Raw genomic sequence first — 24,819 nt, 5'->3', positions numbered from 1 at the left:
TACGAAGCTAAAAGTCTATGAGGCTGCAAGGCTGCAAGGCTACTAAAGCTCCATTCAGCAGAGACAGTTAAACTATCTCATGCAAATAACTTATTGTAACAGATGGCACAACATGCTGTGTTGTACAGGCAGTCGCTGTTTTATGTGGAGTACGGGGTACTGACTCTCTATCGCAAGAAATGAGGGCTTCGCTTGACATCAAGGAGAAGGAAATTCGTCTCACATGTCGATGTTTTTCAACTGACTCAAGTCATAGTAACCGTCTAAGTAATTAATTAATCTCTTCAATTGAGATGTTTTACAGACACTCGCTGTTTCATGTGGGATGCGGAATGCTCAATGACGATCGTAAGAGAAGGAGGGCTTCGCTAGACAACAAGGAGAAGAAAGTTCCTCTTACGTGAAATGATTATCAGTCATCTTAAGGCATATTATTTGAATGAGTAATTATATTATTTTTAATTTCACCTGATAATATTATTGGAATTGCTAATTTAGTAACAGAAATTCACTAATTAAATGTAACTCTGAATAAATTGAAAGTCTCATAAATAAAAAAATTTCATGCAGAGATTGATTTCGTAGAAATAACGAGAAGCACTCTGAGAACATCAGCAGGTCTTGCCATTAATGAACTTGGAAAAGCCAACAAAAAAAATATATTGGCAGGAACAATCAGGAGCACACAGAGAAAACCATTAAAATATTGGCAGGAATAATCAGGAGCACACTGAGAAAACTAACGCATCCTATCCTAAATCAATATCAGTGAATCACAAAAAAAAAAAATTACGTAAAATTATGTTTTGTTCTAGAACTTCCTTGCTAAACAAGAAAGAAATTTACACTACAAGCTGGCACAGGCTGTTTTTGTGATTATTTTTTTGTGATTTACTGATTTTGATTGAGGAAAACGTGCGTTAGTTTTCTCTGTGTGTTCCTGATTATTCCTGCCAATATTTTCTTGGTTTCTCCCAAGTTCTTCTGGTCATTCATTACAATTCTTCTTTTGGTTTACTTTGTGTGCTCCTGGTTGTTCCTGGCGAGAATTCTGCTGATGTTCTCCGAGTGCTTTTGATTATTTCCGATAAAGCAATCTCTGCATGAATTGGTTTTACTTAATAAGACATTAAAATTTAGAGTTGCGTTGTATTAGTGACACTCTGTAGTAGTATGAGAACATATGAATTTATCGTTACCGACGTTCGATATTCACACATCACTGGCGACTGCTTGAAGACTCGCTCACTTTTTTAAATCTTTTTTGACGTGACAACGTCTAATAAATCTATGAACGCCGGCTGCACGCACGAAAAAGTGTCCCGTTACGCACATTGTTCCGTTACGCTGTGTCCCGTTACGCTCATTGTTCCGTTACGCTGTGTTCCGTTACGCTGTCGGCGAGTGCAGTAATAATAGGTTATGTTACAATTGACTAAAACATTATGGTGATTCATATAACTGATGATAGTTATTTGATTACAGTTTATTTATATGAAAACTTGTTCATAATTATATTTAAACTTTATATCTAAACGCCAGTTTTTAAAATTAATTACAAGTAATCTACACGTGAACTGTTTCGTTGATTGTTTATAAAGTGAAGTGAAAAGTTAATGTGGTTTTCATTGCTTATTACAACAAGAATTTCGGCAATAAAGGTTTATTATTATTGCATTTTAAAAATCTGATTACTTGTATAATTTCAAGTATTTATTCTTTTATTATTAAAATAAAAATAATTCAAATTTATTCATAAAAGTATGCAATCATTTCATCAATGTTTTGTTATGACGTTGTCACGTTAAACTATCGTCCGTAAACCGACTTTACAGACAACCAATTTTTTTTCATTTTTACATTTTTTACCATTATTCCTAAGGAGTGGCTTTAGGTTATCAAGTTATCAAACAAACTTCTAGCTTCAGCTTTTATACAGGTATGGTATGGTTCGCTAACCAATTGAAGACCTTGCTGCAAAAAGGGGATAACTCACATTTCAGTAATTTTACAGGAGAGACAAAAAACGTATTGCAAAATTGGGGCTACTATATATGCATGACTTGTTTACATTTTCATTATAAAGTATGGAAAAGTGTATCGTCAACCACATTCACAATAAAATTGCTTCCTTAAGTCGGAAGTAAATCGTTAATAAGTGAAATGAAGTTATCCCTTTTTTGCTCCAAATAATGAAAATAATAATACATATATGTATAATCCCTAATTAATGACAGTATTTTAAATTAACAATATTACCACATGATAGAAGACTCTTTCTACTCTTAAAAAACTATGTATTGTAATAAAATCAATATATATAACATTAATTTCAGAGAAGTACCCAAAACTTAAGATAAACAATACAATGTTATTGTAACAAGTCAAAGTACCACACTTCATTATGTACTATGAAAGAATATGGCTGTAAATGAACACACATAAACAACTATTACACGTTCACAGTGAAATGTAGTCATCGTCTGAACAAGAAGCACCACATTCTAGATCTATCGTTGCCACAGACTTCAAGTTATTGTAGTACCACATGTCACACTTCGGAACATACTGCTCTGCGAGTTTCATTGTGTCCCTTAGTTTCGCATCTTTAAGTGGTAGTTTCATCACATATGCAGGAGGAGCATCAAGTGAACGTTGTTGTTTAGCCTTTATTAAATTAAAGTTTTCATAGTAAAGTTCACTTTGGTGACTGCAACATCGCAGAACTTGTAATGAGCCAGAGTAGTGGAAAATACGGAAACGCGATACAGTAAATACACTTGTGCCCTTCGCTTTTTTCAGAAACATTTGCTTCAAATGTGTGACGAAATCTCGTACATCATCTTGTTTTACGTCAATGACAAAGAACTTCTTAGGTGAGGTTTTCTTCACCAAACTCTTGAGGCAAATATACCCTCTCTGTTTTTCTAATGTTTATTTCAATGCGACCAAAACACCGGTCACATGGAAGGAAGCTGTGGCCCGGTTCTGGAAATCGGTGCACAATATCGTCAAATCTCCCTATTTGTGTGCAGCTAAAAAGGAACTGGACTAAAGCATTGTTCTTATTCTGTGCACAGCAGTTGTCTGAAAAAAGGTAGACTTTCTTTACCGATGTGTTGAGCACATTATCAAAATAATGTTTCAGGAACGAGATAACTTCATTTGAGCCTTTCTTTGCTGTACATTCATCATACATATAATAGTGGGCAGTTTTGAGTTTCGCTGAATAGATATAGAAGATGTACATCCAAACCTGGCGACAGTAAAAAGCATCGCTGGACGGTACTTTTGGAAGGGGCATATTTTGTTGATAGTCAAAACAGAGTGTATCGGTAAATTCATTGTTTTCAGCTTCATGTATCTTACCTTTCATGCTTGTATAAAACATGTCTGCTTTAGTGATGTGAACCATTTTTTCAGTCTCAAGTCGTTTCTTTTCCTCTATAGAAGTTGCCCCATTCATCTGGTTCTCCAGAAAATCACATGTTTTGCACGTGTCTGTAAGAGGCCTCCCGAATGAATAATTAAAGTTATTTCGAAAATATCTGTAATAATAATCATATGTCACAGTAGGTTTGATGTTTTGTCCTTCCTTCAGACGATGATGCATAACAACTTCATACTTCTCCAGATACATTTGGTACATATGTGATATGTTTAGCAACGGAGACAAATAATACCTGTTGCTCTTACCTCTGCTGTAATGTTACAATCTCCTTGGGAAGCTTCTGATATGGTTATCGACTTGCTGTTTGATATTTTCGGGAATAGCATTTGCTCTGGTATCATGTTTCCCTCGGCCATCTGTTGGAGGTGTTACAGATGTTGACATGTGCTTTGCAATCCTTTCCACTCTCTTCTTATCAATGCCATGTAGTAAGCAGAATCCCATTTTGTAAACTTCGATTTGCTTTGGGCCGTCCCTAACCTAAAATCAAAGCAAACATGCAATAGTAAGTACACATGGTTATTGGCGTGATGATTGTTTACAAGATAAGGGTAGAGGTATTGAACTTACTTTTTATTTGATACTGAAGCAGCGAGGTGAATTGTTTCCGGATACTATTCTTCGTCGGGCTACTCGTAAAACTGTAATCAGTCCACTAAGGTAAGAATATTGTCTTTCTTGTTCTGCTATATTATTGAATGCTTTCAAGAATAAATGTTTGCGTTCATTAGTCAGACTGCCGAGGCAGTTTTTCTTGCACTTGCAGTTTGTAGCTGTTTGCCTGCCTGGTTTCTTTTTTCCTCTATGCCCCACATAAGCCTCACCACGAGCACGTTTTGATTTTGCTACATTTCGCTTCCATTTCTTTACATTACACTTTCTTTTTCTACCTCTATTTTTACTTTCACCTTTATCTAGTTCTGAATCACTATTTTCCACGTTGGACGGAATATATTCACTTCCAGATGCTTCAAGGTCTGTACACTCATCACTACTTTCTGCCATATTTGATAAACGAACAGATGTTTATTTTTTCTCCATAGAGATTATACTTAGTAATCACCTTCGAGCATATAGAGTGCGTTCCAGCTATATGTTTTCATGTTCACATCTAAAACAGATGATGAGAGGCGACGTAGCAAGCGAGATATGCAGGTTGAATATTTAAAAGTGATTTTTATGGGTGAAAAATAATTTTAATTGTAACTGTGAACATAAGTTAGGAAAATATGTTTGCTGCAAAGAGGGGATAACTCCGCAACTTATCCCTTTTATGCACCAAAAGGTTACAGGGGATAACATTCTACAGTCTGTTGCTAAGGCATTTAAAAAGGTATTTATACCCTTTCTGCATTAGTTTATGCAGTGATTTTTTTACTGTATAGCCAACCAATAAAATGATTTTAGGTAAAAAGTGGACTTATCCCCTTTTTGCACCAAGGTCTTCAATTGCTAAGCCGAGTAACTACAACTTTAGCACGGACACCCACTCCGCGGACTAATACCTCCATGGTAATGGCAAAGGTAATGTTTCACGTCGCGCAGCAAGTTAAGGTGCTTGAAGACGATGTTACTTCTGCAGTATCGAAGGGTTCGACCCACCTGACATTGATGGTACACCGAGGATGGAAATGGACGCCCTGAGCCTCGCTGTGTGAGTTTAATGCTGCAGCAGTCACGTACAACGAACCCTCTTGAATTTTTTATTTTATTGTTCCGTTCGCCTTTAAAAATTATATAACCTATACATCACCCGGATGCTTAAATCACACGACTTTATGGGCGTGATGCGACAGTGCGTTATTTTGAACATGCAGTTTTAACTCGAGCATCAAACATAAACTATCGCATATAAAATACGCATCGTTCATACACTGCCATCAGTGTTTATAAGGTTTTTTTTTTTAATTTTTTTTTCAATCGACATATTTTACTGAATTATGTTTAATCCAAATTTTACGTTCATTCAGAAAAATCACTGTGCGTGAGCACATTTCAAAGTATTTCACATATGAATTTAATAAACAAATCTTTATAAACATATGAGTAGTAATTATACCAATGCGCCAATCTAGCCTTGCCATTCGAAAACGAATTTTGCCACGTATTTCAGTAACGTCGCACCCCCAACGCGATGGAAATAAATAACTGTTTACAACGCGGAGCGTCTGTCGCGCCCGCGAATTTTGTGGCACTGACGTTGCGGATGTGTGTAGTGATTGCAGCATAATCTGTAAACAAGTAAACTAACCTATTCACCTTTCTCTAATGATATAAGGTTAAGGGGAATTAGGCCTCATCATCTTTCAATTTCAATGCTTTGATACCGCTTCCAATAAAGTTTCCATGTTAAATGTTATGGGTCGACGTGGCGTAGGACATAGCTTTGGCTACTTATTGAAGTCAAGATTTGTTAACTGGTATGATTATCATGATTATTTTAGCTGTCCGGGTGAAATAAGAAGTTATTTCCTCATGGCGCTTACATATCAGAGCCTGTTAGTAAATATGTGGTCTCAACAAGGTATAGTAGGTCTGGGAGAAATGATTTATGCCTTGACATGCCAAAAAATTTGGATGAATAGTTAAAAATTAGAAACCTAGCAAAAACACGAAAAATTTCAAGATGGCGGGGCCTAAACGCCCCTTAAAAGTTCCACGTTATATATCTTATCTGACTCAGTATCATGGTATGGCCGGATAAACATTGTGATTGCGCCCGATTCCATACAGGAAGTTCTACAGGATGTGTATTTTTCCTCCGCCTATTTTGAACCACGTTACGTGTTTTTGTCCTACGCCGTACACAATAGTGTTACGCCATACTATTCAAAGAATAAACTCGCTTTGTGTTTGCACGCTGATGCAGAAGAGATACACTCCATGAGCACGGGCGTGAGATAACTCGAACAAATCAAGTCCACGGCTGTATCCGAATACAAAGGGTCACGTCCACACCACACACATCCCGACATCCCTTTCCAAGAGCAGCCACAATGTAATTGACTCATTTATAAGGAATTTATTTATATCCGAATACTCTTACTACTAGTACTAACGAACACGGAGCCATTTCGAGTCGTGATGTCTTCGAATATTCAGGAAAACGCAAATAACGCAAAATACTAATGTATCGTGGATGTTACAAATGTTAACGATCAGAATAAAATTTTGTTATGAATCCCAAAATATTAAAAATTCTTAAATGAGCATTATAGATACCCCTATTAGTTTAAGTTCGTTCTTTCGGTCATTTTTATTAACGTCTTTATTTCTCTCCATTTGAGTTATCACTTACACTTATAAAGTTTCAAACTAATCATATGCCTAAAACCTGAGTAATATTAACTAAAAATTAAACACGATTCCGAAGATAATGGACGTAGGCACGCATCAGTGGATTCGAGTCTTGCATCTCTAGGAATCTCGAGTTTAGTGGACGCACGTAGGGATGCGTCGGCATCCATTTTGAGAATTCGGAAGCAACGCAAAAATGGTCGCTTCCATTACGATGTACGTTTAGTGGATCCCTTAGCTAAGGGATCCATTAGGCTAGTGTTTGGATGCAGCTCATAATTAATTATAATTAATAAGCGTTCCATATCTCATCGAAATCGACGTCATTAGAGTTATAAAGACGATATGTACCAGCAACGTATGATGTGGCAAGGGAAGTAACTACTTTTTTCGTTATTCTGTCAACTGGAATAAGTACACTAAAAGCTGGGTTGAAGTGGCATTCTGTATGGCCGCGGACAAGAAGAGTTTGGATTTGCTGGAGTTTATTGAAGGTCGCGTTTCCACATACCAGTTTGCTATTGCGTACGTGAAATATTCTGTCAGTGTTCGACAGTTTGATTACTGCTTCCGTGGGTTTTTGTCTATGTGTTGGTGCTGACTAACTTTCTTGTGTGGAAATCCGTGTGCTTTGTTTTCCTGTGTATTTTGATTACAGCTGATATTAACTTTTGTTTTTATCTTCTGTTTTTTTTTATACATTTTCGTGTTATCTTGGTTATCTTGAAGCTGCAAAGTAGCTCTGCAGTCACGTGCCCAAAATTATTTTATTTAAATAATTGATTTTCTAGTGACAGAGACGTGGAAGAGATATACTACGTTCCTTGCGTTGTTGGTACGAGCACTGATTATAAAACACGTAGATGTGCTAGTTATGACGAGATGAAATAATTGGCTCGCGTTCCAGGATCACCGCATGCTGAGAAACAAGAATTTATAACATTTATTCCACTACAAAACTATACATATTCTTTGCGTTTTTTTGCATTCCTTGTTGTTTTTTTAGGTTTTTTAAATAGGTTTGCATAAAACTATTCACAAGGTGACGTAAAACTACTAACTACTAAGCAAAGCAACCAACAGAATAAAAGGAAGAGAAAACATATTTTGATACTGTAATGTCATCTTAAGTATTTTCACATATTAGTGAAAATATAAACAGTTAAAATATATTATTTAATTCAAAGAGTACACTGCGGGAAATTATGTCTAAAAATAACATAAAATGGCATGCGGACAAAATTGTAGTCGTATTCCTAATCAATAAACACTAAACGCATGCGTTCTACTACTGCCACCATAGAGTATGGTGTTTTTATTTTTTTAGCTGATGTTGATGGCACTGACCGTGTGTTTTTTTTACCGATAGTGATGTAGGCTTTTATAAGAAATCAGCGTTTTAGTTAGTTATATAGGTAAGTATAGATAGTGTTTGCATAGTTCAAAAGATTTGTGAATAGTATCTTCATTCGAGTAAATCGATGAAAAATAATAATATTTGTGGTCGTTTGGCGTAAAACTATTGACCATATAAAAATAATAATTAAATGCACGTGACTCACAACTTTCACAAAATCTAGGTTTTACACTCTTATTTTCTTACCTTAGCTTACGAGAACAGTACAATGAATTTATTTTGTAAATGGAACAGAAATAATCATGTAAAATTACAGATATTATTTATAAACTTGTGCATCTACATGAAAACAACTGTATCACTACCAAATAGTGTTCGCAGTAATACTGGGTTGTGATGTCCCAGTACCCCTAAAAAATTAAAATCATTTGTAAAAGGTCCCCTGAATTGCTTTCCAGAATTAACTGCGCACATTAATAAGCATAATAAAACAACATAAAGTCCTATAAATGAAAATTCGTTTGAATTTTCCATAGTTATATGCTCAAATGAAACAGCAATTATAATATAAAATTATGCACCAATTTTCGTCATAAATCTTGATAAACACATAAACACTCCATAAATGTGTGTTGTACAAAGTTACAATATTATACTTATAATATACTAAAAAGTCTTACATCTCTTAAAGTTAAGCTCTAATAGAAAAACGGTGAAATGTTTTCCCTTTTTGGAAATCCAAGTTTAGGACACTGGGAAACTTTTGATGATATTTTGAATTTTGTAGTTATTTCCTTTTGAAAATATTTATTATTTTTAAATATGCTTATATCCTTCAAGTTCATAATTGTATTAAAAATCCGTCGTATATACCGTTCTGCGGTTCGGGCGTCAAGGAGTAAAAAACATACACGAAAACTTTAGCTTTTATTATATTAGTAGTATGTATAAGAAATAGTTTTCATTTGCACAATATTAAAAGAAATTAAATTTTTAATAAACATTTTGTGTGTATTAAATTACAATGTTTATTATATCCCATATATTTCAAAGGGCGCCTTATGTAGCTTACAACTTCCTAGAATGTATTAAATCATTGTAATGCCAGTGTTCTTATGTATTTTACAACTTGATATTACTTTTCACTATGACTATTTTATTTTACCAGATATATTTCAGGGTAGTTTTACTATCATAAGGTTTCATTTGGCACACAAATGCGTTTGGTATGTACCCTAATGTTTACGAAAGTGACTATGTACCGGTTTATGTTGCTACACTTGTGTCACATTTCCTTGCATCGACTTGCGTGCCATCTTCAGGAAATTACCCTTACCAAATGCCGTATACAGAGAGCTAAGATTCGTAATGTTAACAAGCTGGGTGCAGCATGTTGGAGATACGATAATAGCCGAGACTAAAACCTAGTGTTTCAAGCCCACTCGTTAGATAGAAGCTTTCATTAATATATTACTAACATATCTGCATTGATTGTGAGAAGTAACGCATAAGCTATTATCAGGCAAACAAACCAGTGAGTAACAATTCACTTTATTTTAGTAGCCACATATCATGTTATGTGGCATACAGAAAATTCTGGATCGTCAACTAATTTATATAGCAGAATATTTTTTTTAAAATAAAAAAAACAGCATTAAGTGTTTCTTGCACAGTCCAAAATGTTGGTTACCAAGCAGTTAGTCGTAAAGTAATTAACTGAATTCAAACCTCCCGTCCGATTTTTATTTATTTATTTTTTTTTTTTTTGCTAATAGTTATGGGCCCACCCGACAGATAGCGTCCGATGTCGCGCGAAACATGGTTTCAGTTTCCACTGTAAGACGCCGTTCATACTAAGGCGATATAAGATAAGCGATATATCGAGAACGATATACGATACGCGACACGCACGGGCAGATACTTGAAATCTCAAGGGAGGCGATAAAAAAGGTTAATAGACGCGCGATTGCACGACATATCGCAAGTGACATATATCTCGAAGTAACCAGTTGGGTGCTTCAGCGATTTCAGCGATTAGTATCGTGCGATATATCGAGCTGTGAACGTGACGGGAAGAAGAGAAGACAATTCTGTAATTCCGTTCATTGATTCAGCATAGGCGTGCCCAGACATTTCCATTAGGGGGGGGGGGGCTGCTAAATTTTTAAATCAGTATCTGAATTTAGAATGTTAAATAGCCTAAATACATTCTCTCATTGCCGTGTTTATATTTTTGTGCAGTATCAACGAGATAGAGATATGTTTACTAGTTAATATTTATATCCGTATAATTTTAACAATCTTGAAAATATGTTTGTTTTTTTCTATAGAAAATGTTTAAAGGGTACTTACACATTTTTCCCTCTCGATTTTTCCAATAGCTTGGTCCAGATCTACCTTGAAATGAACTTCTTTTTAGTGAATGCAAACACAGCAATTCAGACAACAGAACTTTAACAAACCTCTTAAAAAATTTTTTGCTTGGCTATTTTAAGGGACCTCGTGTTTTAAATAAACTAAGGCGGTTGTATTTCCAGAACGATAAAATGTTTAAAAATATTGTTAATTAGCACGCTGCAACACTGAAAAACAGTTTGAGTGTCACAGTGCCAGGAATATACGAATATTAACGAACGCATTAGAGAAAATGCCGATCTGAGTTATTACATTAGGGGGGGCCATGGCCTACCTGGCCCCCCCTGTAGGCACGTCTGTGTGATTCAGTGAAAGCTCATCAGTGTATCTGAAACTATTCCATTGTCGCATACAGTAAGACAAATATGACGAGTGCCGTATGAAGGGAAATTGCATCAGAAATTAAAGACATAGGTAAATACATAGTTTGTTTATTATGAAAGACAAGTGTGTAATCAAATAGCTATATTATTAACTCATAATGAAAATATTTCTAAACTCTAACACACGAAATAAGTAATTGAATTATAATTCAGAGATTAATTATGGTTCAATTTGACAGAATTAACATTTATAAAAAATGTAGCTTCAATTAAAATGTTCATTAACGTGATAAAATTAAAAATTTCAAATTATTTTAAGTTAACATATGGTGGTCTATAATATAGTACACCCTCAAGTTTTATTTTAAATTTTCGGATTTTTTTTTTGTTTTGTAATTTCGAGTATATACAGGTATATAAAGAATTTCTTGTACTAAATGGCTGGGGCCTGTAAACCGACACATCTCCATTGTGTAGGGATTGTACCAGTTGGTTTCAGAAAGTATTCACCTAGTTTATTTCTTAAGATGTTTAATGCGTTCAAATAGTTGTTTTCACTGAATGCACTGTTATCTGATAATGCTGATACCACAGAACACTTAATAAATTGTTGTAGAACATAAAGTTGTCCTCGTCTGCGTATAAAATTATGAAACACGCATGCTGCCTTAATAGTCTGCACAGCATTACTTCGGTTGGTAAAAATTGGTCCGTCAAATTGACGAAATTTTGACGTTAGCATTCCAAATCTGCATTCCACACTTTTTCTGCCTCTTGAAAGTCGAATATTCTGGCATTATTTAATACTCTTGTTGGAAATGACCGCATTGTATTATTCTGGAGAGGGAATGCTTTGTCTGCCACAAAGTAGAACGTAAACTGGCCTAGCAAGGGAGTTGCTTCTAGTATTTTCAATTTATTATCCTGCAATAATTTGCCGATTGTAGATTTGTGAACACAGCACCGTCACTATTACGTCCATAGTCTACAACATCTATTGCGGTGAACATTACATCTGTGTCATACAAACTTATTATAAGTTTTGAAAATAAACATTTATAATTATAATCTGTAGACCCTGTAAAAGAAACACTGAATGCGGAAATTTTTGCCGTCACGAGAACCAATACAGTAAGGTAAATTCCATAACTCATAACGTTTTGATATTTTCCTCCAAGTTTCCTCCGTTAGTTGTGGCATACACAGCGGTTGTCCTAAGTGGGACCATTTAGCAGCACAAGTCGAATGAGCAATGTAACTGATAGTTGATTTACCTCTGTAAAATTGCAAGGAAAGATTTTGAAAACTGGTTTCAGTGACTAAATACCTGAAAAAAATAATACGTTAAATAAATTCAGGGTTTTAAATCGTAAATTGTTGTGGAATACATGTGTTTTCATTTTAATAAAGAACGTTTTTCAAAAAACCCTATTGATGTCTACTTTTTAAATTTTGTTTCAGAAAAGAACTGTCGAAAGCGATGGAAGAACAGCAAATGTGCGATCGCTGAAAACACTAAAGTCTAGAGCTAGCCAGAATTCAAAGAAAAGTTATTTGACTGAGCGTTTAGCTTATCTGCAACCATATTTGAAAGGAAGACATACGTCCGGCAACCTTCACGTTGAAAATACTGCAGTAGAGGAGTCCAATACTAATCAAAATGACGGAAGTGAGATATTTGTTGAAAAGGAAATGCCTGATGAAGCTTCTTTCATGCAATTTATCGAAAAACCCGCTAGTAAAAGCTCAAGTCAAACATATAAATAACGGAATTGAAAAGACCAAGTCAACTATGCTTTTATATAATGGATAAAAATTAAAAAAATAAACGTAATAAAAGTGACCAAGATGCTGGAAAGCATTTCTATCTTTCTCTTTTACCTGATCTGAAAAATCTTAGCGTTCGTCGTAAGAAGACTTTCAAAATACAAAAAAAAAAAAAAAAAAAAAAAAAAAAAAAAAAAAAAAAAAAATCTCTTACATTAGTTGTTAGAGGAGGACGTACAAGAGAATGCGAAATCCGGTATTTCAGTTGCTTCAAGCCCTTCTGTATTAAGTTCCTCATCCTATCATGAAACATTACAAACTCAGTCTCCCATGAGCAATATTGCCTCACTGCCGCAAGAAAGTGGAACTGATTGGTACAATTTGTAAAAAAAATAATAAAAATAAAACTGCTACATTTTATTAATACAGCTGTTTATATTCATATCTGCTTACCTTACAGTAATCAGAAGTTTTTTAATACAGAAAAAACAGCCTTCCTGAAGTGTGAATCTAATTTTTCAAGGGTTCGTGACACTATGCTTTTTCAGAAAATGAAAAGTTTCGGGATTCATTCGGCAAAACTCCCTGAATTTTGATTCAAGTTTGAGACAGCTCTCTAGAAACAACAGCCGAGCTATGGTGCACGTTGGTAAGATTGTAAGGATGTACTCAGTCTTTTCTTTTTTTCTTCTCATTCTACGCCTGAACCAATAAGCCTCTAACAAACGTCTTCCTCACTTGAGCTCATATTTGCAACTAAAAGTAGTGGGAGTTTGTGTTCCCGGCGCATTGTCACCGCCCAGGTCTCGCCGATTTATCGCCCGCTGTCATGAACCTGGCTTGCTATATGTGGCATGTGTTATGTCGCCTCGGTACGGACGGCGCCCCGTGGGTGGAAGCACACATGTGCTGCGCTGTGAGCGCCAGAACATTGCGAGGGACCTGAGGGGGGGGGGGGCAGGTCGCGGCTCCCCCACCACCGCTCATTATCGCGCTCCGCCAAGGTCGGCCGTCGACGGCCCGACAGTCAGTTCCCGGCCAGCGCAGGCAGCGACCCGGACAGCCGGTCTCCCTGCCTCCGGAGTCCAGGTCAGTGGGACACCTGTCGCCTCACTTGGAAACACTACAGTTAGAAGTCTATATGCCAAACCACACTACTTAGGAACGCATAGCGTAAAGCTGACAGAAGCTAGAAACACAAAACTGACAAAACACGCGCCGTCAAAATAACGTAACTTAGAAATACTTTACTTTTAAGTACATAACTCAGCAACACTCAGTTCCACACCACACAGCTTAGGAACGCATAGCGTAAAGCTGACAGAAGCTAGAAACACGAAACTGTCAAAACACTCATTTTCAAAATCACGCAACTCAGAAATAAACACTTTACTTTTAAGAACATAACTCAACAACACTCAGTTACACACCACAAAACTTAGAAACGCATAGCGTAAAGCTGACAGAAGCTAGAAACACGAAACTGACAAAACACACAAAGACAAAATCACATAACTTAGAAACACTTTACTTTCAAGTACATAACTCAACAACACAAAATACCAAACCAAAAAATGTCATGACTTAAAAACACACAATTAATAACTAATCACAACTATAAACACACATCGTAGGTTACAGGACCACGCATGCATTAACACATGGACAGTGTGTGTTGCCTCTTTTTTTGTCCAGGTGATGGTCTACGCGATGTTTTTACGGGGTGAAGTGTTGTTTGCATTGTGTAATTTTGTTGGAAGTGACTTTTTGATGGAGATTATAACTCATAACCTTTAACTATCGTCATACGTAGTCAGACACCATTTCCTAGATGCTATTTTGTTGTTACAATGAGGTTATCATGAAGTAAACAAAGTGACTTCCACTTTTTCACAGAATATTCCATATCCTTACAATGTCTTACTCCATGGCAGATTAGTTTGTAAATTGACAAATAATTATGAATTAATTTAGTTTAACGTGTTACCGAACGAGTGAATCAGTGCTCTTCTGAACAAGTGGGAGGAGCCGTGTGACCCTTCGTGTCCATTTTGAGGGACAACCTGAATTGGTCAGGACTTTTAGAAAATCTGAAAAGAAAAAAAAAACAGGGAATCGCGTCATTAGAGATGATAAGGGATTACGACATGATAAAGGAGCATCAACTGAAATAATGGGGAGAAACCCCGCCGGCACTCGAACCCGGGACGTCTTGATGGAGATCGAGAGATTTGACCACTGTTATTCTCTCTTTCTCTCTTCTTTTTTGATTTGAAACATCTTATCTCTCTGTGTATGGACTGGCAGGAGCAATTTCGTGAACGGGGCGGAAGTAACCACGGTGCTGCAATCTTTGGCAGATGGAAAGTACCAAAGTTCACAAAGTCGAAGGAAAATTTAAAATATTAACTGTATTAATTTTTAACACGATGGAGAGTATTTTAAAAATTAATTAATTGTTGAAAATAATGTCATAACATAAGTTTTAGTAATTATTTCAAGTATTTTTCGCTTTCATCTGAGCTGTTTCATTATACTTTTTTAAAATTTCGGTCTGCTCATCAAATAATTGAATAGCTGACGTAGCTGCTCCGGCAGCGAATTCTAGCGGCCGGTGCGGAAACTGTGTGATTCGCGTCAAGAAATGTTGTTTTAAAACCCAATTTTTCTTATATTTATCACGCTCGGCATTATTTGAAAAAATTCTGCGTTAAACTAAGTGTGTGAGTTGCGCATTATAAGTGTGTTTGTAACATGAGAACACATTAATTTGCTCGTTACCGAGGTTATATGTTTACGCATCTCTGGCGGGTATTAAATGACTCTCACGTATGTTTTGAGAGTTTTTTTGAGAGTTTCGTTGCTATTGATATTTTTCGACCAATTTAGACGATGCAAATCCACACTCGTGACTTTCCAGGGACTCGAACCCAGAACCCCTTGCGTCGAAAGCCGGCGTGCATGCAACTAAGCTTCTGAGGTCGGCAACCAATGTGGCCCACTGCAGTAAAGTAACTAGACTCATTTTCCAATAGAACTATTAAGGCCCGCCCCCCTTCCCCCAACACACTGTCAGTCCAGCTCCCAATTCAGACTGCTCAGTCCGAACTGACAGTTTGAACTGAACTGCAGCATTCCCCACACACGACCAGGCTCGTGGTTGCTGTTGCTGTTGGATATATCGTTTCATCCTAGAATATGGAAGAATCTTTGGATGTTGCAATGGCAGTTGCACTTTTAGTTCTAAAAGGGGAAAATAAAATAGCAAGTAAACAAGGCGTATAAACAAAGATGTCTGCCACGGCACTCAGCTGATGGACTGACAGTTTGGACTGGCGAGACGCTGTTACCACACACGGCAGTTCGGACTGAGTGCTCTCGAGCCCACAGTATGATCTGATGGGAAGCCATCAGTTCGTCAGTCCATCAGTTCCAACTGATCAGTCCGCCGTCCTTGCTTCGACTGCTCAGATCCGACTGATGAGTCTGCACTGACAGCGCGGACTGGTCGTGTGTGTGTGTCGTGATGCATGCAGTTGCGCGCTGTCGAGGGCATGAATTGTTGAAGCATGTTCCAAGTCCGGGATCCAAAGCGGAAAACTTTGAAAGTTCTTCAGCTGTACTTAATATGCTTACGAGTGGGAGAATAGGTTCGTAAAGAATATACCAATTAATTAAACACAGTTTTATTTGTTACCAATATCGGCACTCTTAACCAGACTACAGCACTCAAAACGTCTGTTCAAAAATTAATCGATATTTGGTCCAGTCCACAGTTCACTCCCCCCACTGGAGCTCGGCTCGACAGTGGCTCTATCTACTGCTCGCCTCTTACCTCGCACCTCTGTCCAGACACAGCCTCACGCCACTCACACAATCCCGGTGTGCCCGTCCTCGCCCGAGTTCACTCTCCAAAGGTCGGTCCACATGCAGCGTTTTGTACACAGATTTGACTGCGAAGGTAAAACTGTGCAAACAAAAGGCTAAAGTTTAGCCGTGTCCACACAACACAGTTTGCAGCCAAGTTTTATCCTATAATTTGCGAGAATTCCTTACTTTGGCAAATTCTTTCCGGTATACCTTCCTCAAAGAATTGTTTTTTTTTTTTTTTTTTTTTTGTGATTTTATCTCTGTTAGCCACGATGTCAACCTCTTTGTATTTTTGCACAAGTGATTCATACGCTTACGTACCTTTTTTTTTTTGTCCCTATCGCTATATTCTTTTGATTTGACCCGCCACAAACACGGTTAGGACTTGTACAGACCAATGAACTCTGTTAGAAATTCACGTGAACACTGTCGCAAATCGGTCATCGTTGAACATATTACACTGTTCCGGCACCAATACCGAGGGAGAACTGAGCCCCGTGTACGGAGAAGACGGAGGAAGTTTCCACACGCTGCGGCAAGTCTGTGCAGGTCGACTAAACTGCGCGGACATAAATGATCTTGGCCACAGTTTTCCTTCTCCGTGTTCCGTCTCCGTGCAGTTCACAAAACTGCGCAGTTTTCCTGTCTACACGCTACGTCTTGTCTACAACGATGTGACCTGCGTAAGTAAATCGTTGCTGAAAACGTTGCGTGTGGACCGGCCTCAAGGGTCACTCACCTCCTTCACTGCACTTGCTCGGGGGTTCATACCCATCGGCCGTCCTTCTGGAAGGACCAGTTGCACCGTCGCAGCTCGGGCGCGATCTCGAGTCGCGAGCTGGTGTGATCATCGCCCGACCACCGTCGTGTCGTCAGCGCTGAGCGATCACTGGCAGCTTCGACGTGAACAGACTCTCTTGACGGCTCGGGTCGACACTGCGGGAACAGACATATCCGGCATTCTCGCGGACTTTATGCAGGTCAACTTAAGCAGACGTGAATATTACAGTACGATTTAGGAAATATCAGATTATATATAATACATAATTTAAATTTTTTTCTTATCTAATGTTACAGTCTCTTCTCACGAATAGTTGAAATTATTGTTATTGACGTGACGTCTATTAAATCGATGAACGCCGGCTGCACGCACGAAAAAGTGTCCCACTACGGATGTCCCACTACGGATGTGTCCTGTTTTCTCATTGTACGCATGCGTGGCATCTCTCTTCCACTCGATTGGAACAACCATCGATTTGACTTTTCAATCATATTTTCGTCGTTTGAATTATTAATATTATGTAATTTAACGATCTTCCACCGATTTTCAGCACAATCGGTACGGTTATTTAAAAGTAATGTTGAATATTCAAATACGTTTTGAACCAACAATGGTGTTTTACAGTTACACATAATAATTCAAATTACATACGGGATCTTTTGCACAATGTTTTAAAAAATATTGTAACACATTATAAATAAGTTTGGTGTATTTGGGATGCGTATTTGTTTTAAAATCGTGTTATAAAAACGAAATAATATTATTCCCCTACCGTGAACAAAATTTTTATATATAAGTATATAGGTAATATCTTGAACTATTACATTTTGAAGTATGGCCTCGTGGTCGGGGGTTAGCGTCACTAACTTCCATCCAAAGGTTGTCGGCTCTAATTCCGGCAACTGCAAAAATTTTTTTTGTACTTGTAAAAATAAATACGACGCACGCAACATTTCAAAAGTAATAAATATATTTGAATTAATGAATGCAAATAAAATTTAATTTATTAATTTAATTGTACATTTCATTTCACTCTTTGCAATTCATACAAAATTAGTGATAATTCAATAAAAATGATTCAATTTTATTCATAAAAGTATGCAGAGGTAGATTTTATCATACAAAAGATAGAAAAAATTTTTAAAAAAATTCTTCCTCAAAGAATATAATATTTTTAACGCCTAACTGGTTTGGTTGCAAAAACGTATTACGGCTCAGTCTCAGGCCAAATATGATATTTCCTTTTCTTCTAGATCAATCATTTCATCAATGTTTTGTTATGACGTTGTCACGTTAAACTATCGTCCGTAAACCGACTTTACAGACAACCAATTTTTTTTTTAGTTTAATGCTTAAATATTTTATTTCTTCATGATGACTTTTCATATAAATATAAGCTTTATTTTAGTCAGACCTATTAATATTTCCAATTTCTTCGTTTTGCATTAACCTTTAAATGTTAGTATGTGTTTTCAGTCGTTATTAAAATTCAAAATATGAGGCAAGGACTCTATGTGCTACTATCTTGTGGCAATTTCATTAAACATTTGCTCGCCGTGTTACAATTGACTTTAGCGGCAGTATGTGTTGGCGCTACGTTTATAGGAATGATCCTCAGATCATTCGTTTGCTAAAATAATTGGATCGAGCATCTAATAGAATGGTGCAAAACTATATTAGATGTGTCACGCCCGACGCCCGAAGCTCCCAGAACAGTGGCGTGCTATTCACGCCACTCCGCGCGGCGCGGTGGCCTCCGGGAGCCCGCAGAACCCTCCAGAGAGACGGCTTAGAGTCGATGACAAGCTCACCGGAAAGATGGTGCGCGGGGAGAGGGGAGGGTAGCGAGGCCAGGCCGCTCTGATCCGTGATGATATGCGTGACATCAAGGAGACATTATGTTAAGTTATACAAGCAAAAGAGCGGGGTTTGTTTAGGTAAATCCCAAAATCAGAAGAAACGCTTTTTATAACTGCTTATTTCGACGAGACAATCGCCAATGATACATGATGAACAGTCGAAGATCAGTTATATCACCATTATTATAAAACAAATCATGCATAGATAAGTATAGTAATGATAACGAAGAGTATCTGCAGTTGCACGGTTTCAAACTCTACCGTTTAACTCCGGGAACCATCCACAAGCCACTTGCATAACACAATCGCATGGAATTGGAATGTACACGGACAGCAGCTACTACTACGGAGCACAGCACGTGCATAGCACAGTCGCATGGAACTGGGATGTACACGAGCAGACAGCAGCTTCTACCACGGGGCACAGCACAGCAGAGAGTTGGAAAACTCCTATTTGTTCCCGGTGCTGTGCGACAATTCTGTTCGTGGCCAATCAGCATACACTTCGACAGCGAAATTGAGTAACTAAAAATTTTGGTATAGACATTTCAATGGTAAAATGTTAAACTTATGTCAATTATTTTCTAGGCAATACTTTGTAGTTAATCATATCTAGTCAATAAAAATATAATTGAGTGATAAAAATCTTGCACATTTAGGTGAACGGCTGATTCATATACATTCGGTTGTATTAAACGAAAATTTCGGATGCAGTAAAAGAGGGAAGTAAAAAGTTGAAATTTTTATAACAGCTTTGTTGTTTGTTAATTTAGCTTCGACTTATGTGCTATTCGTGTGTAAATGTGCTGTTTGCATGCTGTCTGTGTGCTATCACTAATGTATAGCTTCGGCTTAACTGATGCCCCACAGTACATTTCATTAGGCGCCTTTAGGTTGTGCGAAACGTCGAGCCCTGCACCGAAATTATATCCTGCTATTACCTAATTGTGAGTTAGTGAGAATAAATAATATATACTTCTACATATACACATTATATTATTTTAATTACTTGTCTTGTAATTCTCATTAGCACGAACAAAAAGGGTTGGCTAGCAACGAAACTTATTTAGCGCATGGGCCCAAGTTTAAATTCAAAGAGTTAAGAGATGTCAATTACTTATTTTTTTATATAATATGCCCTGTTACTGCTAATGTGCATAAACCCTCTTGTGTTAATATAATGGGTGTAAAGAGTCGCTCAAGTGTTAGTTATTGAAAGAGCTGCTCACCGACACCGCCTGCCAGACGGTCTCATGGAACCAAGTGTCGGTAGAGGTTCGCACACAGCGCAGGCACTTGTTTCTGCAACAACCACGCCACCTCTTGCGTGCTTCAAGCATTTCTCCCTTCACGCGTACTCCACTCTGGTTAGTATCAGTGTGTGTGCCGTACGTAACTTATTGTAACTTACATAAAACTACGTCGGACATGCCAATCTGACTCCAATTCAGTATTGTGTTTATTTTTTCGTTACCTAAGCGTATCACACGTTATGTAACGTACGTAAGGACTGGTAACCACCGCAGTCACGATCGAGTAACGAAGTCCTAACTGCGAGAGCCGCCCGCCTCTACCAGCTGAACGACTCCAGCCACAACCGCCACCAGCCACCATGTCCGTGAAACATGTCACCGACATAAACACGGTGGCGACACGCGACGTCCCCCAGAAAATGGCGAAGTCCAAACTAGACTTGGAATATTTTCAAACAACTCTTGCAACGGCGAACCTCATAAATGTTCAGTCATCTCGAGGTCCGAAATTATTCCATCACCAACTGTGCCCTAGTGTTTTGTTGCCACAGCAGACGTTCGTCGCTCCAGCGGCGCGGCGGTCCGGCAGCGCGAGGCGTCTATGAGTCGGAGTAGTGACTACACTCGGTGCTCTCATTCGCTCTGCTGGGGCTTACACGCCGACCACTGGTCCAGAACAGTCTTCCAGGTAGTCGTAGCATAGGCCGCCTTCCGGTATGGCGTCATCTCCGGATGTTGACAATAGGAGGATTTTTTTTTAATCCCTGGAACATTTTTATCTTCACAAAGGACCACCGCTCTCCTGGACTGCAAACTCCCCTCAATGCGTGCAAGCATTGCGGGTTGCATGCCCCGCAGGCGTCGAGTACAAGTTCCCAATAATGACAACACAGGTAAACCAAGGGAGGGGCGTGGCCTAGATCTTAACAGCTATAAAAACAAATTTTGGTCATTTAATTTTTAATTTTATTGTTTTATGTAAAATAATTTTAAATATTAAAATATCACATCGTACTGTATAACAAAATTAAATTTTCAGAATAAATGAGCAGATATGAAACGGATTGTAAGGTGAAAAATTTAATAAATTTGTAGAAAATTGCTTGGCAATACTATAATGTGTTTTCGATATACGAAAACAGTAGTTTATGTTTTAAAAAATTAGTGTTCTTTAAATTAACATTGGAGCTTTACCCTTACCGTGCAGGTCATCAACGGAATCCGCCCCTAGTTCCATGAAGCGTAAATATTTTGAGTATTTTCTTTTCTATGCATCCAGCCTTTTTATAGAATTCTTAGATCGCCCTCTATCAGAATGACGTGGCCACGTGGGTACTTGAACTTGGCCTGATGGAGCGAGGAAGGCTTTGCATTGTGCTGCAGTGTAAACACCAATGAAGATAACATTCCCAAGGTTAAGAAACAAACTAATTTATTCACCACTTTGCGATAAGACTTTATATTATCAAAACACTTTTCAGACAAAATATTTTGGTAACGGGAGTTATGAACATTTTGTTATTCATAATTTTTATCCGCCCCTTACAACAGTGAACAGTGGTTGCTTATACAAAAAATATTTCAACAAAAGATTTAGAAAATACTATTAAAGTTTACAAATCTGAACGGATTTTATAGTGTGCCAACTTAAAGGAACTATAAAATTTATTGTCTTTCGACCCTTGTTATTTTCGCCCCGTGCTGTTATGGTTGGTCGAATGAAAAATTCATTTTGACGTCAGTGTTTGATATTACCTACTATTACAAGGCATAATAAATTCGAACTTATGCGATGTTTGTCATGTGAAGAAAAATGAAGCTTTTTTTTTTTTTTTTTGCTTTTTATAAAACCTTCCCCATTTCTATCATTTTAGTCCGATTTTGCTTAAAAACGAACTCGAGCGAGATTTCACATCATAATGTAACATTTTGGAAGTAATTGGTGAAAAATTACAGCAATTATTGTGTCCATAAACTATTTGTACATTTGTTTGTATCTGTATATACCTAAGCTTTGAGATTATGTTTTTAGGGTAGTATATGAACCATAAAACTAAAACTATATTATAAAATATTTTCGGAAGACGCACTTTGGTAACGACTCAATGGGTAGTCTTTCTTTGAAATTTCCTAAAATCAAAAACTATTGCACTCAATAGTATTTGCTCAAATTTACTGCGTCAAATGACAGCTTTGCAGTAAATAAATTTTAGAAACATCTCTAGTCTGGTGTAGCCATAGATGTATTATAATACAGGCAAATTGTATTTTTACGGTGCAGAAAATCCAGTAGTCGGTTTTATTATCGTACCCTATGTATTTTGGGGTTCCTGAATCCGAATCTGGAGCTATCCAACAAAATTCTTCGGTGCGTTTTGAGATATTCGCAAAAAAACAGCAAGATTTTCGCCTTTTTTTTCGCTTTAGATTTCAAAAGCCTATGTTATAGTGAAAATATCACTGTTGTCCTTTTTAAGTAGACTTAATGTTCCACAACTTGAGCTCAATTGCAGCTCTGGGGGATCACCAGTTTTCGAGATACAGCTCTTCAAATACCTACTGGTAATTTTTCCAAAAATGTGAATTTTTGTGTGAAGTTTTGGGCCAAGTATTGGGGAAAATATTGACCCTAGGAAGAAATTTTACACCATGTAGCATCGGTGTAAGAGGAACATAAACCTAGCGCTGATTAACACCTCAATTAATCTGTGTGACCCAAACTTCTTGTACAGGAATGTAGATACCAGAACTGAAAGAGGGTAGAGAAATGAGCCAGCGCCTTGTAGTATCAATCTGGTAACTTGGTGGTTCCATTATTTATAGCACCACTTGCAAACAAACACATTTGCCATTGTTTGGTACACCAGCGGGATGCTGTGCTCATGGTTTGTGTCCGTGACAGCGCCGAGATGCTGAGGGCGGAGAGAAGCGACGCCGGCTGCCAGGTGCTGGGACCCCTGCTCAGGCTCTACGTGTACGGGCTTCACGGCTACTTCGTCGAGGTCATGTTCACCGCCGGGTGGGAGTTCGCGGTCAGCAACAACTGGAAGTTGCCAGGTAACCGCCGTTTATCTACTTACTTCTTTAACCTTCCCGGCAATACTATCATTCGAAGGCTGTTTACGTCTATTCGTCACAGTAGTTGTTTTTGCCGCAAATGTTTTTTTTGAAGTTATACTTCTAATGCGACTTCCAACAAGGTTGGGTTGAACATTTAACGCTACCATTGAGAATAACGCTACCATTGAGAATAACGCTACCATGGAGAATTATTTGCATGCAATTAAAAACTATTTTTTAATGATGCCAAAGAAGTATAACTTCTCACGCGCATACCTAAGTACACGCACCCATTTTTTTTTTCCGTTTTCTTACATAAACTGATATATGTGTGTATGTGTGTGTGTGTGTGTGTGTGTGTGTGTGTGTGTGTGTGTGTGTCATCTAAAGCGTTAAAAAATTGCAAGTGTTCGTTATTACCATCAGTTTCGTGGCGTTTTACAACTCGCAATCGCAAATTACATTTAGTTAGTTTGCAACCAGACAAAAATTCAAGATAGCTATGGTAACAAAACTTAACAGAAATGCTCTTAAAGCGAATATTACCAAAAACATTTAATTTCACCTGATTAGACTCATGTTTCTCATTGCCTCATAAAATAGAGATGTTAGTTACAAATGTTTGTTTATTGCATTTTTTAAATATGCATTATGTATGTTAACTATAGCCATGTTTATCTAATATTTTTCAACAGGGGTACATATAAGCAGGAGGAGAGATTGGAGGATGTATCCTCCCCAACCCTAAAACTTCAATAATTCCTATCAACAAAAGGAAAGAATTCGAAAGCGAACTGCGAGAAAAGTGGTTACATCCCCCTTCCTCCTTTTAAATAATAATTTATTGAAATTTGATTACTTAATTATTTGTACATTTTTAATTTTTTCCTAGTAAAATCGGATAATAATTACGGATTTTCAAGATGGCGGTCGTAATGTCATAATCCAAGATAGCAAATTTTTTTTTAATTATTATTTTTTAATTTAAATTTTTTTCCATTTTTCTAACATAAAAATTTTGGATTTCCAAGATGGCAGTCGTTGTGAAAATTAGATGCTCTAGAATCCAAGATGGCATCCTTAACTAAACATGCAACAATGACATCATACACATCCAAGATGGTGGGTGTAACGAAATGTGCAGCATTTCTAGAATCCAAGGTAGTGGCCGTAAAAATTGTGGAACATAATTTTTAAAATAATATTATATTTAATTTTGATTAATTAATTGTTTTATACATTTTGAAAAGTTTTCCGATTTTTTTTGGATAATAATTAGATATGGATTTTCAAGATAGCGGCCATAATGGAAACTGCAACAGTGACGTCGTAATTCAAAATGGCGGCCATGACATCCTAATTATCAAGGCATTTACCTCGGAGGCT

The 24,819-nt window shown here is 37.3% G+C and overlaps 1 protein-coding gene across 1 annotated transcript in view; it reads left to right on the top strand.

The window, feature by feature from the left end:
- Positions 1 to 13,564: 13,564 nt before the first annotated feature.
- LOC134535814 (transmembrane protein 229B-like) overlaps positions 13,565 to 24,819 on the top strand; it is a 33,204-nt gene continuing 21,949 nt past the window's right edge. Inside the window, exons 1-2 of the mRNA XM_063375104.1 lie at positions 13,565 to 13,699; positions 23,276 to 23,430. Coding sequence (XP_063231174.1) covers positions 23,283 to 23,430 — 148 coding nt within the window. The 5' untranslated portion in view covers positions 13,565 to 13,699; positions 23,276 to 23,282. The remainder of the gene's footprint in view (positions 13,700 to 23,275; positions 23,431 to 24,819) is intronic.

Source organism: Bacillus rossius, chromosome 10 (assembly GCF_032445375.1).
Source record: "Bacillus rossius redtenbacheri isolate Brsri chromosome 10, Brsri_v3, whole genome shotgun sequence".
Lineage (NCBI taxonomy): Eukaryota > Metazoa > Arthropoda > Insecta > Phasmatodea > Bacillidae > Bacillus > Bacillus rossius.
Note: the sequence above shows the minus strand (reverse complement) of the source record. Positions and strands in the feature narration are given on the sequence as shown.